The sequence below is a fragment of the Poecilia mexicana genome, unplaced genomic scaffold, assembly GCF_051168715.1.
Source record: "Poecilia mexicana isolate PSO_F unplaced genomic scaffold, ASM5116871v1 scaffold_9, whole genome shotgun sequence".
Classification (NCBI taxonomy): domain Eukaryota; kingdom Metazoa; phylum Chordata; class Actinopteri; order Cyprinodontiformes; family Poeciliidae; genus Poecilia; species Poecilia mexicana.
This window is the reverse complement of record NW_028263378.1, coordinates 29,907,683-29,921,708: the sequence shown is the minus strand read 5'-3', so window position 1 is coordinate 29,921,708 and position 14,026 is coordinate 29,907,683. Positions and strand designations below refer to the sequence as shown.

Below are 14,026 nucleotides of genomic sequence, written 5' to 3'. Positions count from 1 at the left end.
CTAATTTTAGACAGAAATAATCAGGGTAAAAACTAAAGGCAATTTTCAAATCAATATTTCATAGGGAAGAACAGCATCTAAGCTTAGCCAACAGCGTGAAAATCCTGTTTAATGATCCTTCTTCTGAATTTACTGAATTCACCTTGATACATCACATTTCTTTAAGCTAATTTCAGTGTCACTGGTTACAAAGAATTCACTTTAATCACTGGTGGCCCTCTGTGGCCCTTAGACTGTTTTTTGTATTTCAAATCAGACCAAAAATACATAAAACTTAAAAAAATACAATTAAAAAAATATTCATTTTTGCATGCCATTCTAATGAAAGTGTCCAAAATGTTTTGACCCTTTATTTGTGACTTGTTACTTTCTTTATTGAAGCTGTTAGCGTGTAGACAGAAAATAAAAAATGACACCTGACCTCAGTATCCCTGTGCGATACTGACTGTACTATGTTGCCATTGTGCTTCTAACTAAGAGACTCTTTAACCCGTAGCACAGTTACTGGTGTATAATAATAACAATAATAAAAAAACAACTATAATAAATAAACAACTCTTAGCCTGGCGGCAGCACAAGTAAAGCCTGGAGGCCCGTCAGGCTTAAAATACATTGAGGGGAAATCTGCTGTTTCACTGAACTGTGACTAATGCATAACTTCTCTAGCTCGTCTCCATAGATTTTTAAGACTATTTTACCTATGGCTTTCACTAAAGCGGAGCAAAGCTAACAAATGACCCACCGTCTTTGTGACCCGTGGATACTGATAGCAGCACACAGATCTTCGTTAACTTGTTTTCCTTATGCACTATCCCTGCAGCGGAGCCCATCTGCTGCTGCCACCACACATGTTTGTTGTAAGCAGCTTTTAATGAGCACGCTCCGACTCAAAGTCAGAGCATGGCGACTCTTCACCTGCGCCGGAGCTAATTCTTGCCGTCCTTCAGCACAGAGAAACAACTTGAACTCACGGAGCCAAAAGTCGGCGACACGCCGGCTCTGAGGCGTCCGGACCTGGAAGTGCGACCCCACAGGGATGCATCCGGATCCCAGCAGCGTTCAGGCTCCTCTCATTAGTCTGTTTTCCTCGCTGCAAGAACAAAGGCTCAAAGGGAAATGAACACAACACGTCTGTTGTGACAAATAGAACAGCTTAAATATGGAAAGTCTGAACAGCACTTACAGTGTTACAGCGCCATGTGCAATCTGACTAAAACTGTTATAGGTATATATTTGAGTAAAGTGAACATGTTTCTTTTATTCTATGAACTACTGACAGGAGTTAAAAGCAAGAATGTAGTTTTTATTTGCAGAAAATGAAAAATGGTCAAAATAACGGGAAAAGCGCTTTCAGCTTTCAAACCTCAAATAACGCAAAGGAAACAAGTTCATATTCATGTAGAAACAACAACACTAATGTTTGAACTCAAGAAGAGTTTGGAAATCAATATTAGGTGGAATAACCATGAGGTTTTTAATGGGGTTCAGGGCAGTGGTCTCTTCATTTTTCCAGATCTGTCATTGCAATCAGATTCTTACATACAAAAAAGATATACCTCTTTTAATGCTGTCTGACCTGAAATATCAAACTTTTCCCGTTTTAGCTCAGAAGTTAATAACTTTCTCCAAAAGTTATTAGCTCTTTAAACAATTTGCAACAGCCCTGGTGATGTAACTGTTTATGTCTCTGGAAGCATGAGAAAAGAAAAAGGAGGTGGATAGTCAGTGGCGTGGGCAGACATCTTGGGGCGCAGCAGCTCAAATACAAACAGGGGCACCTTGTGCTGCAGATGGAGCCGCCAGCTGTGTGAGATTTATTACAGGCCCAGCTTGAACATCATGTATGTATAGCTATTTCAATGATGCAGGTGTTTAACAATGTCCACCCAAAATATAAAATAAAATCAACTTAAAACAAGGATATGTTCTAAGTTGATTTTAAACAATATATGGATGTTGTATTTTGAATTTGTCATAACATGTTCTTTTTTGTTTTTGTATCAATCTGTGTCTGGGATTGAAATGGACTGAAAGGCCTGAAGGCCACTCAGAGAGGAAGAAGCTATTACTTGAAACGAAACATAAAAAGCAGATTTCAGTTTACAAAGTAACTTCATTTTCAGATATGTTTCCTGTGGTCTGATGGTGACAGTAAGGTTCCTTTTGGAGGAAAGAGGTTTGAGGCGTCGACATCATCCCAACTGGGAAGTGCAGTGGAGGCACCATTGTATTGTGTGATTGTTTTGCTGAAGGAGGATCACAAGGAAAGTACACTGTGTGAAAATGTCCAACATCATCTTAAGACATCAGGCAGACAATCAATGGCTTCTCCAAATGGACAATGCACCGCCAAATTAGCTTAAACAGTTAAAATTTTGGAGTGGTCATCACAAAACATTTATCTCAGTCCCAGAGAACAGAATCCCAGAAAACTGATGTCAGATACTTGTCAAAAGAAATCTATTTTATACAAAGGGGGCCACAAAGTTTAAACTTTTTTTTACCTAATACTGAGAAAATGTACCTAATTTTCTGAATTTGAAGGAAGTAATAAAAATCATCTGAAAAAATCTCTAATTATTATCCTGTCACTTAGTGTCCCGTTTTAGTGTAGTTTAATATCAGATGAATGTATAACACAATTTCTTTGAGTTATTCACTTCAGCATTTACCAAGAAAGACTGTATGCTTGTTTCTGATGATTTCTGCGAAATAACATCAAAAACAAAAACATTTTTTGTACTTGTGTGTGTTTTCCTGCTTAGTGCCCAGACACTGGAAGGCTGTGAAATCCTCCTGGGCCCAGAGGTGACGTACGGTCCTTCAGGCCTGGATCTCTTTTGTCCCGTTGCCATGACCGTCGCCCACTGTGCAGAGGTGGATGCTGAGAACTGGAACATTCAGCTCAAGAGGAAAACCCAGGACGACAAATGGGAGGTAAGCCGCAGGCCGAACACCTGTCAAGTACATTACAGTGCATCCAATCCGAACCTGGCTCAGAAAATGCCACTTGGTCCGCATTGCTTATCTTTTCCTTTGTACTTCCGTTTTTCTTTGTAGCTAAATGTCAGCAGTAATAGAGGTTTGGTAGCTCAGGAGCCAGACAGATCTGTCAGCTCACTTTGTTTGCTGAGGCTGAATATGTTGTCTGCCTCTTGTTTGCACATACTGTCTCCAAGTTAGGTCAAGTCAAAGCAATAGCAGCTTGTCTTTGAGTATTGGGTTATATGTATATTTAAAAAACTGTGAATTTTAGTTAAAATAATGTTTTCTCCACTATTTAAATTATGTTAAGCTCCAGCAACCTCTAGTTGCTGGTTGTACTTGTGAAGTTTTGTGGACTTCCTATGTGAATAATAAACGGTGTTTGATACAAAGTGTAAATTGAGCCATATTTTACTTATTTCTGATGAGCTGAGGGTAAATATTTTATATCCATATCTTTCAGGCAAATGAAGTGGTTTGTTTGAAGGAGTCGTGCTCAATGCAATTAAAAATACTTTATTGGTTCCCAAATGGCAGCAATGAAAACCAGTATGGATTAAAATTTCTGAGAAAGGCCAAACTTGTTAAACTGGGCTTTTTTGATTGTTAGAAGAAAAATCAGTTTTTATCTAAGAAAAAATGCACTTTTTAAAATCTTTATTTAAAATAACTGATTCAGAAACAGATCAACAAAAAGGTGCAATTTATCATGAAAAACTGAGTAGGTTTTGGTACTGATATGGTGCCATAAGAAATATCTTTATCACTGTGGTCATCAAACAAAGGTTCTCCTATCATGTTTTATGTCATATTTTGCTTGTTATTCATTTTTTTAAGGTTTTGTTGGCTCTAGTGGACTTTATTTGAAAGTAGTTTGACAGGAAAGAGGGTAATGAGAGAGAGGGAAGACATGCGGCAAATGTTGCCAGGCTGGGAATTGAACCTGCGACCACCGGCATGAGGACATGAGGCCTCAATACATGGGTTGTGCTTTGCCCCTGCGCCGCACCCTCATCATTTTTTATTCAAATGACAAAAGTTGTTTTGTTTTTTTTCCTTACTCTATCTCTCGACAACATTAAAATTGATCAATTAAAATGAGATTTCTGAATGTCTTGGTAAGGAAAAAAACATATTAAATCAAATATTATACAATTATTCCTCCCACCACAGATCATTTAAACTGTTGGTGACCACCCTCTGCTTGGCTATCTGTAAATATGTACTTTATAAGACAAAAGTCACTTAGTCAGTGTGATATATGGTGAGCTATGTGCCACTCATAAAAGACTGTCAGGCTTACTTGGGCGAGTTGATTGATGCGACCTACGATCCGCTCGGCCTCCAGAGTGTGACATAAGGCCATGTGGATGTAACACTGCTGCTCTGTCAGGAGGGAAATAAAGAAACAATTACAGCTTGTAATGGCCAGAGAGAGGCATGGCTGCTGTCAGTCTGCGAGGAGAGAATGGCAGACAGGCGTTGGGGGAGTTGGACACAAGAACTATCGATTATTAGATCAGGAAAGGCACAACACAGCGAATTTAGGCGTAGGGCAATCATGAGCAAAATCATGGGAGTTGTTCCTCCAATGACCTTGGCTCTCTGGCCACACACAGTTGATCAAGCATTGATTTTAAACTCAACAGAGTGGCATTGCTCTCATTTTTCTGTTTCTCGCTGCTCGTTAATGCTGCTGTTCAACAGGACACGTTGTATTTTCCTGAATTCATCCCTTCTTTTTGTTTTTTTCTGTCCTTTTTCCCCCATTGGTGCTGATTGTTTCACTTGTCTGGATGAAATCCAGAGAGTTTAATCCCTGGCCCAGAGGCATAACATGCCCCAATAGCAGTTGTCGCCTCGCATTACTTGCTCGAGTTTTGGGGCAGCAACCAGCAGAATGATTACAAGACAAGTGGGAAAAGAAGATTGCCATGTTGGGATTGGGTTATAATGAAGAGAACGGTACATCGGGGACTAATGGAAATGTAAAGATGATGTAAACCTTTGGCAAGCCCAGAATAGATCAGAATAATGAATGGTGCAGGTTTGCCGCTGGCTGTTATGGTGCTTGTCACTTCTTAAGTGTTATTTGGGTCGCTGCTGCCTACAGTCTTCATTGTTAACTTTTGTCTTCTGTCATTGGGAATATCAAAGAGCTCAAGCTGCTTCTTTATCGAGCCCCAAACAAAGACTCCACAGAATACTGTTCAATTGGCAAAATTCAACTCAAAGTCCTTAATTAAAGCTGCACTATGTAACTTTTTATAGATTAAAAAAAAAAAAAACATATGGTGGCTCTCTGCTACCTGCAGCTAGCACAGCCTGTTGGATCTCCTCCAACTACTACTGCCTCCTGTGAATGCTAAAGCTGTGAATGCTAGCTTTAGCATTCGCAGCAGGCAGTAGTAGTTGGAGGAGATCCATTTTTTCACCGATTATCTGTCTCATACCACACTGTCACAGCATAGTGATGGTTTAAAAAATATGTAAAAAAAAAAACATCTTTTTTTATTTAATAAAAGTTACATAATGCACCTCTGATCCCAGTTGGGAATAAAATGTGGCAGTTTTCTTCAAATAAATTCTCATGGCAGTGAACAAGTAGATGCAAAGTGTGTATATATATATATATATATATATATATATATATATATATATATATATATATATATATATAGAGAGAGAGAGAGAGAGAGAGAGAGAGAGAGAGAGAGAGAGAGAGAGAGAGAGAGAGAGAGAGACTTTTTTCTTTTTTATTTATTTAGAAAAATATCTTGGAATAACCCAGATCAACACAGATTCTCAAATGGTAGGTAGCATCAGCAAATGCAGCAAAAAATAAAAAGCATGAAGAAGAAACATGTAATAACAACAATAATAATAATAATAATAATAATAATAATAATAATAATGATAATGATGATGATGGGGGAGGGAAAAAGCCAGTTTGCACCACAAAAATCCTTGTTTGCTTCTCCCTTGACTTCAGATTCATGTTTATGTAACCTTGGCTTTTACAAGCATCCTCTGTTTGCTCTTGTGTGACAAAAGGGAGGCAATTTCTTAAGATGTGCCAGAGTTCTGAGTGAGAGGAGAAAGAAAAGAACAGAGGAAATAAGAACGGAGTCAAGATTCATGTCACTTTGAGATTTCACTCTAATATTAAAAGGGCACAGAGCTCCTTGGAGCTTCTTGGTTGGAAATAATGACTCACCATTGAGGTTTAACCTAAAGAGGCAGAGGGAGAAGGGTTTGAAGATGTATAATACCTCCAAATCCACAGTGCCATTAAAACACCCTCATTTCTGCTGTCATTAAAATGCATATGACTCACAAAAGAGTCCTCAACACTCCCAGCCATGCTGTGTTATTATTCAACACCATAACGCAGTGTGTTAAGCTGCGCTTATGAGAAAGCAGAAGGCATAAATACAAAATGCATAAACATAAAGTATTTACAGGAGTCCTATCACCTGACTAGGTGAGGCTGAACCAAATGGTAGCAGTTCACGTCTCATCAGTAAAGCAGGGCAGACTGTCAGATTGGGCTGCAACTAGTGCTATTGGTGAATCTATCAATTATTCTGAGGATTAATCAATGAATTAGATTTAGAAAATTCCACATTCTGCAGATTTTTTTATTATTATTTAACCAACACTCCAGATATGTTTTTGAAGAGGGAACAACATAACATGATTTAAAGCTGAAAAAAGTTGATTTTATATAACACTCCCACTTTAATATATATTTTTTTCCACAGAATTTGAGCCAGGTGAAGCTAAAGCTGCCACTTGATGAATTTTGAGTAGACAAAGGACATTTGTTGTCATAAATACACAATATTTATTTATTGTACAGTTTTAGGGTTACTTGTTGCTCTGGGTGTGTTGTTCTTTCAGCAAAATGGCCTTGGAGTCTGTATACTCCAAGTAATGATTAATGGATTATTAGTTGATGATCATTTCAATAATCGATTAAAGACAATTAAACATAAGTAATCACAATTAATTTGATTAATTGTTTCAGCCCTATTGTCATGTTCTAGATGTTAAACAGGTCTCCTCTGAATGATATGTTATCTCAAGGAACTCCCTGATAAAATAATGGTTGAAAACATCAATCAGTGATATTTGGTCATGTTGCTGACATTTACAGGTGGGGTTCATGTAGACATAGCTGTGAGCTAAAAGACGATATAGCAACCAAATTTGTGCACCCTCACTACCCAGCAGCAATGTTCGTATTTTGTTAAATGTCTAACTTGTTTTTTTGAGAGGAAAAAAAAGCAACTGTGGAACTGAACCACTTTTGTTGTACGTTGACAGTTTACACAGGATCACATAAACTCCTACTTGTTCTGTTTTAATCCCTCTCTTTGTTCCTGTTATTACACATGTTAAGTATAAATATCCTCCTAAATTTTCTCAAAACCCTCCTCCATTTTCTTGTTATGAGTCCACCATGAATTGTCTACGGTCCTCCAACTTTTGCTTTTTGTATTTCTAAAAAATGTTGTAGCAATCTCAGGGAAAGTTAATTGTTTCCATCTGATCAGAATCTGCATGATGAGGCAACTGAAAATGCACGGAGTCCCGCCGGTCTCTGGTCAAAGAGACTGAACCACAACGAATCTCAGCTTACAGTAAAAAAACAAAACAAAACATAACACGGTTTGGAGAAAATTAGCTTAGAGTCATTCGGCCTTAGATTGTAAAGCGCTGTAATCTGGTGAAAGCTGCAGTAAAACAAGACGGGCAGGGAGCGAACATGTGCAGCTCTCCTGTCTCGCATGACGTGACTGCTGCTAGCATGACTTTTAATTGGCGCTTTGCCAGTTAACTTGATTATTTGTGAGCGGAGACGGCTCCTCCAGCTGTGTTTTAGCACGCCGTTTGGTCTCACTGCTCCTCATTAAATCGTACCTTTGCATGAATTTCACGGATTCCGTCTCCTTGCCAGGGAGCGAATCACAACGCGCTGTGTGACTGTACTGTGAGGAGGTTCTTGAAAAACCACTTGAACAAATCTGAGGTGGGGGGATAATCTGAATCCTACACCCACCTTTTTCTTTCCTGGAGTATTTTACTGCCATTAAAAATCTAATTCCTTGAAGAACCTGCTTTCCCTATCATTATTAGTTACTGTTTGAGGAATTTGTCCCTTGAGGTGTGATTTAGGGGAAAGCAAGAGTGAAGAAAAAAACAGATTCTTTCATTCCAGTTGGAAATAATGAAGTGCTTTCCAGCTGCTCGAGTCATCTCATAAATAAAACAGTCTGTGTTGTTTGTAATGACAACATTTTGTTCAGCTCTGTACTAACAACATCACTCATGTAGGAAATGGCTTTCTACGTTCAGCTTCCAACCTCTCTGAGTTCATGCTGTGTGATTAAACCTACCATATGTCACCTAACTTATGATTTGAGAGCAGCTTCACATCGTGCTAAAGTTAATTGTCTCTGTCATGATATTGATGCAGCTCCTATTTCTCTCTATACTGAAGACTAGCAGCTTTGTCTGCCATGTGAAACGGCTGCAGCAGCAGTGTGTTGGTTCTGATTACTGAGGGGTGTTTTTTTTCTACTCTCATGCAAGGTTTTCAATCTTAGGTCTTGTACACACGTAGTCAGAATATCTCTACCGCATTTTTTTATAAATATATCATACACACGTTACGGGTTTCAGAAAAGTTTCAATCCACATAAATCCACACAAATCCGCCACTGAGTGCTGTTTTAAACATCCCGAGTCCATAGGAGGCACTGTGGCACAAAGCCAAAACCTATGTCAGCCAATCAGATTGCTTCAAACAATCACAATTTCCTGTTAGGAATTCAACATGGCGCCAGAAGGTTCATTCATGTGGACAGACACAGAGGTTGAACTCATTTTAAATAGTTTATTAGAATGTAAAGTTAATGAAATGAAACAAGACGATATTTATTGGGATTCACGTCAAGGCAAGTATGTGGTTATATTGGCGCAGAGTGTAATGCGTGGGGCCCTAAATCTTTTTTTTTTTTTTTCATGTACACACACAAACACAAATATGGAGTTTTCTCAAATATCCACTTTAGTCTGAGTTTTTATTTTATTTTATTTTAAATAAATAAGCATTTCTAATGATATTAAACTGAGTTTTTTTGTGTGGGTGAAATGCCAAAACTCATAAAAATGTTTTAGTTTTCCCATACATCCAGCTTCATGTGGACCAAGCCTTCACTGAAATACAGTATGACTGAACTGTGTGGAAGCGTATCCTATCATATTTCAAATTTGCCATAAATTGAAAGCCCTGCTGGAAGTCTGTACATAACGTCTGACCAATGAGGTGCATGTGTGCTGTGTTGTATCATTTGTACCCTAATTTTACTTAACCACATAGAGGCACATTCAGCCATTTTGACCCTCTGAATTGCCATTGATCTTCATCACCTCCTAAATTTTGGACATACTTTCAGTTAATTGTTTCTAAAATGAGTATACGCTTGGATAAATCAAATAAGTTCAAAAAACATAAATGTGTTGAAGCTCTCTAGTGTCATTTTCATTTTAGGGTGCTCAGCTCGCCATGCAAAAATTAAAAATGTTCAACGTGTTCGTATTTATCTTCAGGTCTGCAACCCGTCATGCGTGTTCTCTTTGTTTTCCTTGGCAGGAAGTGATGTCAGTGGAAGAGGAGTCCACTTCCTGTTACTGCCTGATGGATTCGAGCAGCTGCCACCTGCTGCTGGACCAGCCAGGCTCGTACGCGCTGGTGGGCGAGCCGCTGACGCAGGCGGCCGTGAAGAGGCTGAAGCTGGCCGTGTTTGGGAGCGTGGAGGCGGGCGCCCTGAACTACAGCCTGCGGGTGTACTGTGTGGACGACACGCCGCACGCCTTTCAGGTGTTTGGAATTTGGAAGTTAGATTTGTTTCGTTGTAGCTTTTCATGGCTGTGTTTGGGTTGCGTTTCTCTTAATAATAAAACTGTTGACGCAAACAGAGTCATTGTTCACTAGTGGCTGAAAACTGGACCTTTTCTGCTTTTTTTTTTTTTTTCAGAAAGCAGGCTTAAACTCTGAACAGAAGACAGATACTCTGAGTAAAACTACTTGGCTCTGTGATAGTCGGGGTTTTCAGGTTTCAGAACAAGGTAGCTCAACTATGAGTCCAGTTAGCTGAGCCCTGTCTTCAAGACGAAGCTCCTCCTCTCAACTGCAGCTTCCTAGCTCCCGCTGCACAAATCACCCCTGCTACCCCCTCACTCAGCTCCTTCAGACTAGCCAGCAGCAATTAGCAAACACCTGGTGCACATCTGCTGAGATCTGTACCAGCTACTTCTCAGAGCGTCGCTGGTAAAACATTAAAGAGTTGATAGAGGAGCCATGTTGGGATGACTTCTTTAAGGTGGAGTTTCAGAAAGAGCAGAAGTTTTTAACGAGACAGAGATCCAATTTCAGTTTGCTAAATTGAAATTGGATCTCTATATATAGCATTTTTATGACACCTGAAGTTACCATAGTTACGTGATTATGCTATAAAATTGCACTACATGCCTGGAATACACATAATACTGCCCCTTTAACTAATTAGATGTGGTTGCATTAAATTACAGGACTTTCACTGGAAATCTATATTTTTGTGTGTGTTTTTCATCCAAGAATGGTTAACTCATCTCAGACAAATGAGAAGCTGCAGCCTTTCTTCAAATAAGCCATCAGAGCTTTGCTTTATTTCCGGAGTCTTTGTCAAAAGCAGAAGGATGCACAGATGCACTCGAACGACTGGGAGACGCTCGGCCTACGTTCAGAGGGCACACCTTGTGCTGTTGTTGGCTTGTTTCTGTGAGGCAGCAGGGGCCACAGAGAGCGACGCCATGTGAGTAACGGCAGATTCATTACCTCGGCGAAACAAGACGGCTGTGTTGTGAGGACTCCGTTATGATGCTCTGCATATGCTTGTAATAGTCTGACGCCACAGTCTTTCAAATGTTAAATCTTAAATCTTGACTGGCTCTTCCTTTAGCTAGCAACCATACATGCCTTTTGAGAAATGAGGTGTTGTGAACGAACCTGAGGGAAATCAGACTTCACCCCTGGCTCCCCTGAGAGGAGGTTAGGTGATCAGGGACGAGCCGGTGGCTGACTCCCGGCTGCTCCTGCGTGGCGTTGCAGGAAGTCAGCAGCAGCTGGCTTTAAGACGCGCGCTGGGTCGGGTTTATGGGTCGGCAGCCTGCCGAGCAGATGCCAGACGTTTTGCGCATCCCTCGGGCTTTCCTTCCTGTTAACGCCGCATCTCTGTTGCGTGTTTTCCAGAGCTGCAGGACAAAATCAGCCACAGAGCAGATTCAGAACACATTTGTGGAAGTGCGACAGTTCACCATGTCACTGCTGTAGTTTTTTTCATACTTTGGTTAATTTTTAGGTGCAGAATTCCAAAAGGTCAAAGGATTGTGTTGTGATTCAACAGAAGATACCATTTTCATAAAATGGATTCACTCATTGTTGAACAACTGAGTTTTCTCCCAACTTTTGCTGTTGTCATTTTGCAGACAGTGGAGTACAGTAATTTGACAGTCAAACTGCTTCTGTGGGGAAAAAAAATCTATTTCACATAAATTTGAAAGGCTAATAAATAGATTCATAACACAAAAAGGATATTATATCTCTAATTTAAATATGTCTTAATTAGGTTTATAAACACACAATATAGTTCCAATTAGTTATATTTTGTCCCCATTAATTGCAGTTTTTATTTATTTCAGTTAAAAATGTTTTCTCAATTTCAGTTTTTATTTCTTAATTTCAGTTGACTATAAAAACCTTGATTCAGTGTACATTTTCAAAAATTGTATCAAAATTATATATATTTGTTCACATAATGATGAATTTCAGTTAAGTTTTTTTTTTTTTTTTTTTTTTTTTTTTTTAGCGTATCAAGCAGCATTAATCAGAAGCGTTTGATTTCTTAACAAATTGCATCCCAACCACTTGAAACAAGACACCGGGTCCCCAGGGGCCCGTTTCACAGAAACTGGTTTGTGAGGACGACTTGGATGCAAATTGCCAGCGAACCATTTCCCAAATGACTTAAACTGGCAGTTTGCAGAAAAACTTCCACTGCCCTTCGTCTGCGCTCATGCATGGAGCGCAAGCCTGCCTTCTCTAATGAGGCGCTTTTAAAGTGCCAAAATTAACAGTAAGTTGCTGCTTGACTGTTTCAAATTTAAATTAATTAACAGGCCTTGCCAGCTGGAATATAATGCCTTAAATTAGATTATTTAGTGGTAGATTTTGTACAGCTTTACAAATTTAAAATAAATTAAATATATCTCAAATTAAAAGGGTTTTTTTATATATTATTTCATTATGGTTGAGACCAAAGCATCAGACTGAAGACTTTTATCATCTAACTTTTGGTAGAAAAAGAGAGAAAAGAGAAAAATGGTATAACATTAAAATGGAAATTATTGAGATTTTTTTATTATTATTATTATTATTATTTATCATGCCATACATTGATTTATTGCAACAAGCAAAGTTGGAACTGTCCAAGCTTCCCAAAGAGGTCAGTCCTGAAAAAATGAGACATTTAATCCAAACTCCAAAAGTACAGCTTGCTACATGCTCAGCAACACACACTCAGCAACACAGCAACACAGACTCAGCAACACAGCAACACACATTAAGTCCTACCGAAACATCACAAGACCAGACTGGTCACACACATTTGACCTAAACCGTGTTGGTGTCAGTGGAGGATACACACTGGCATTGTTGGTAGTTCCAAAACCAATCCTCATTACCAGTTGTAACCTCTGGATTAATAACGGAGGATATTCTCATCTATTTATGGAGCTGATCTCCTCCAGCGGACAGCCCAATGCAGCCCCCAGTAATTGTGTTGACATTTAAGAGCCACGCTGCAAAATAAATTCATTATCAAATCATATTCGTGCCTATTGTGAGATCTCATTTAGTGAAAATAAAAACAAACAAAAAAAAGAAAAAACATGAATCCTAAACTGGCAATATTGCTGAAAACATTTTAAAGGGGAAAGCTGTTACTGCCGTTCCGTTGATTTTCTCCTATAAGCCCGTGTTTATTGGGCTAAATTTTACACATTTTCTTGAATGAATAATGTATGAAGCTCCCAGCATGGGTTTGCTTTGGTCCACCGCAGAAAAGGCTGATCTAGGAAGGCTCGAATAAAATCCTTCACTTATTATGACACAGACATCTTTGAATTGGTCCCAGATCACAGGCTGCTATTGGAAGTGGTGAGCAGCTCCAGATCTTTTCTTTTTCTTCATACTGTATCGAGGAGACTCACCTCGATACAGAAAATGAGCTCAAGGCTGTTTGAAGGTCAAATTTATTTTTCTAGCTCTTGAAAGCACGAGGGACCAGTAGTGAAAAATGAATGGAGCCATATACATGAGTCACATGAGATTGACCAAACTACACATCTAGAAACGTTTACTAGCCACAGACTCTAGCCAAGGTTTGACTCTTGTTGCTGCTTCACTTTCTGCATCTTCAAAGGCAGCAGTATCTGACCCTATTAAAACAAAAAAATAAATTTAAAAAAAGTTGCTTGTTTGATAAGCTTAAACTCTGATCAATGAGTCAGACAGATGTACGGATCTTCGTAGACGGCCAGTATTATGTGAAAACTTTCCATCATGTTATGATGTTATTCCTTTATCGAAAACATGCCTGGAGTGTTGCTTTTAGTCTTTGATGCCTGGTTGAGAAATCCTTCAGTCTCCATGACAACCATTCCTCCCCTGCCACTCCCCCACTCAGCTCCTTCAGACTAGACAGAAGCAATTAGCAAACACCTGGTGGAACTGCACATCTGCTGAGCTCATTACTCGTTGTGATGACTTCCTGAGTTTTTAAAGAGACAGAGCCCCAATTTCAAGGTGTTGTCGGCCAACCATTAAATGTTAAAGCTAAAGCTAGCACCTGCTATCACAAACTAAAGGGTGATTTTTACATTTTTTAGGGAATTTGGATTAAAATCTAAAATACTTGAATTAATCAAGAGTTTT

At 39.1% G+C, this 14,026-nt stretch overlaps 1 protein-coding gene across 1 annotated transcript in view; it reads left to right on the top strand.

Moving 5' to 3' along the window:
* LOC106934329 (netrin receptor UNC5D-like) overlaps positions 1 to 14,026 on the top strand; it is an 87,015-nt gene that overhangs the window by 60,045 nt on the left and 12,944 nt on the right. Inside the window, exons 10-11 of the mRNA XM_088009120.1 lie at positions 2,766 to 2,937; positions 9,647 to 9,874. Coding sequence (XP_087865246.1) covers positions 2,766 to 2,937; positions 9,647 to 9,874 — 400 coding nt within the window. The remainder of the gene's footprint in view (positions 1 to 2,765; positions 2,938 to 9,646; positions 9,875 to 14,026) is intronic.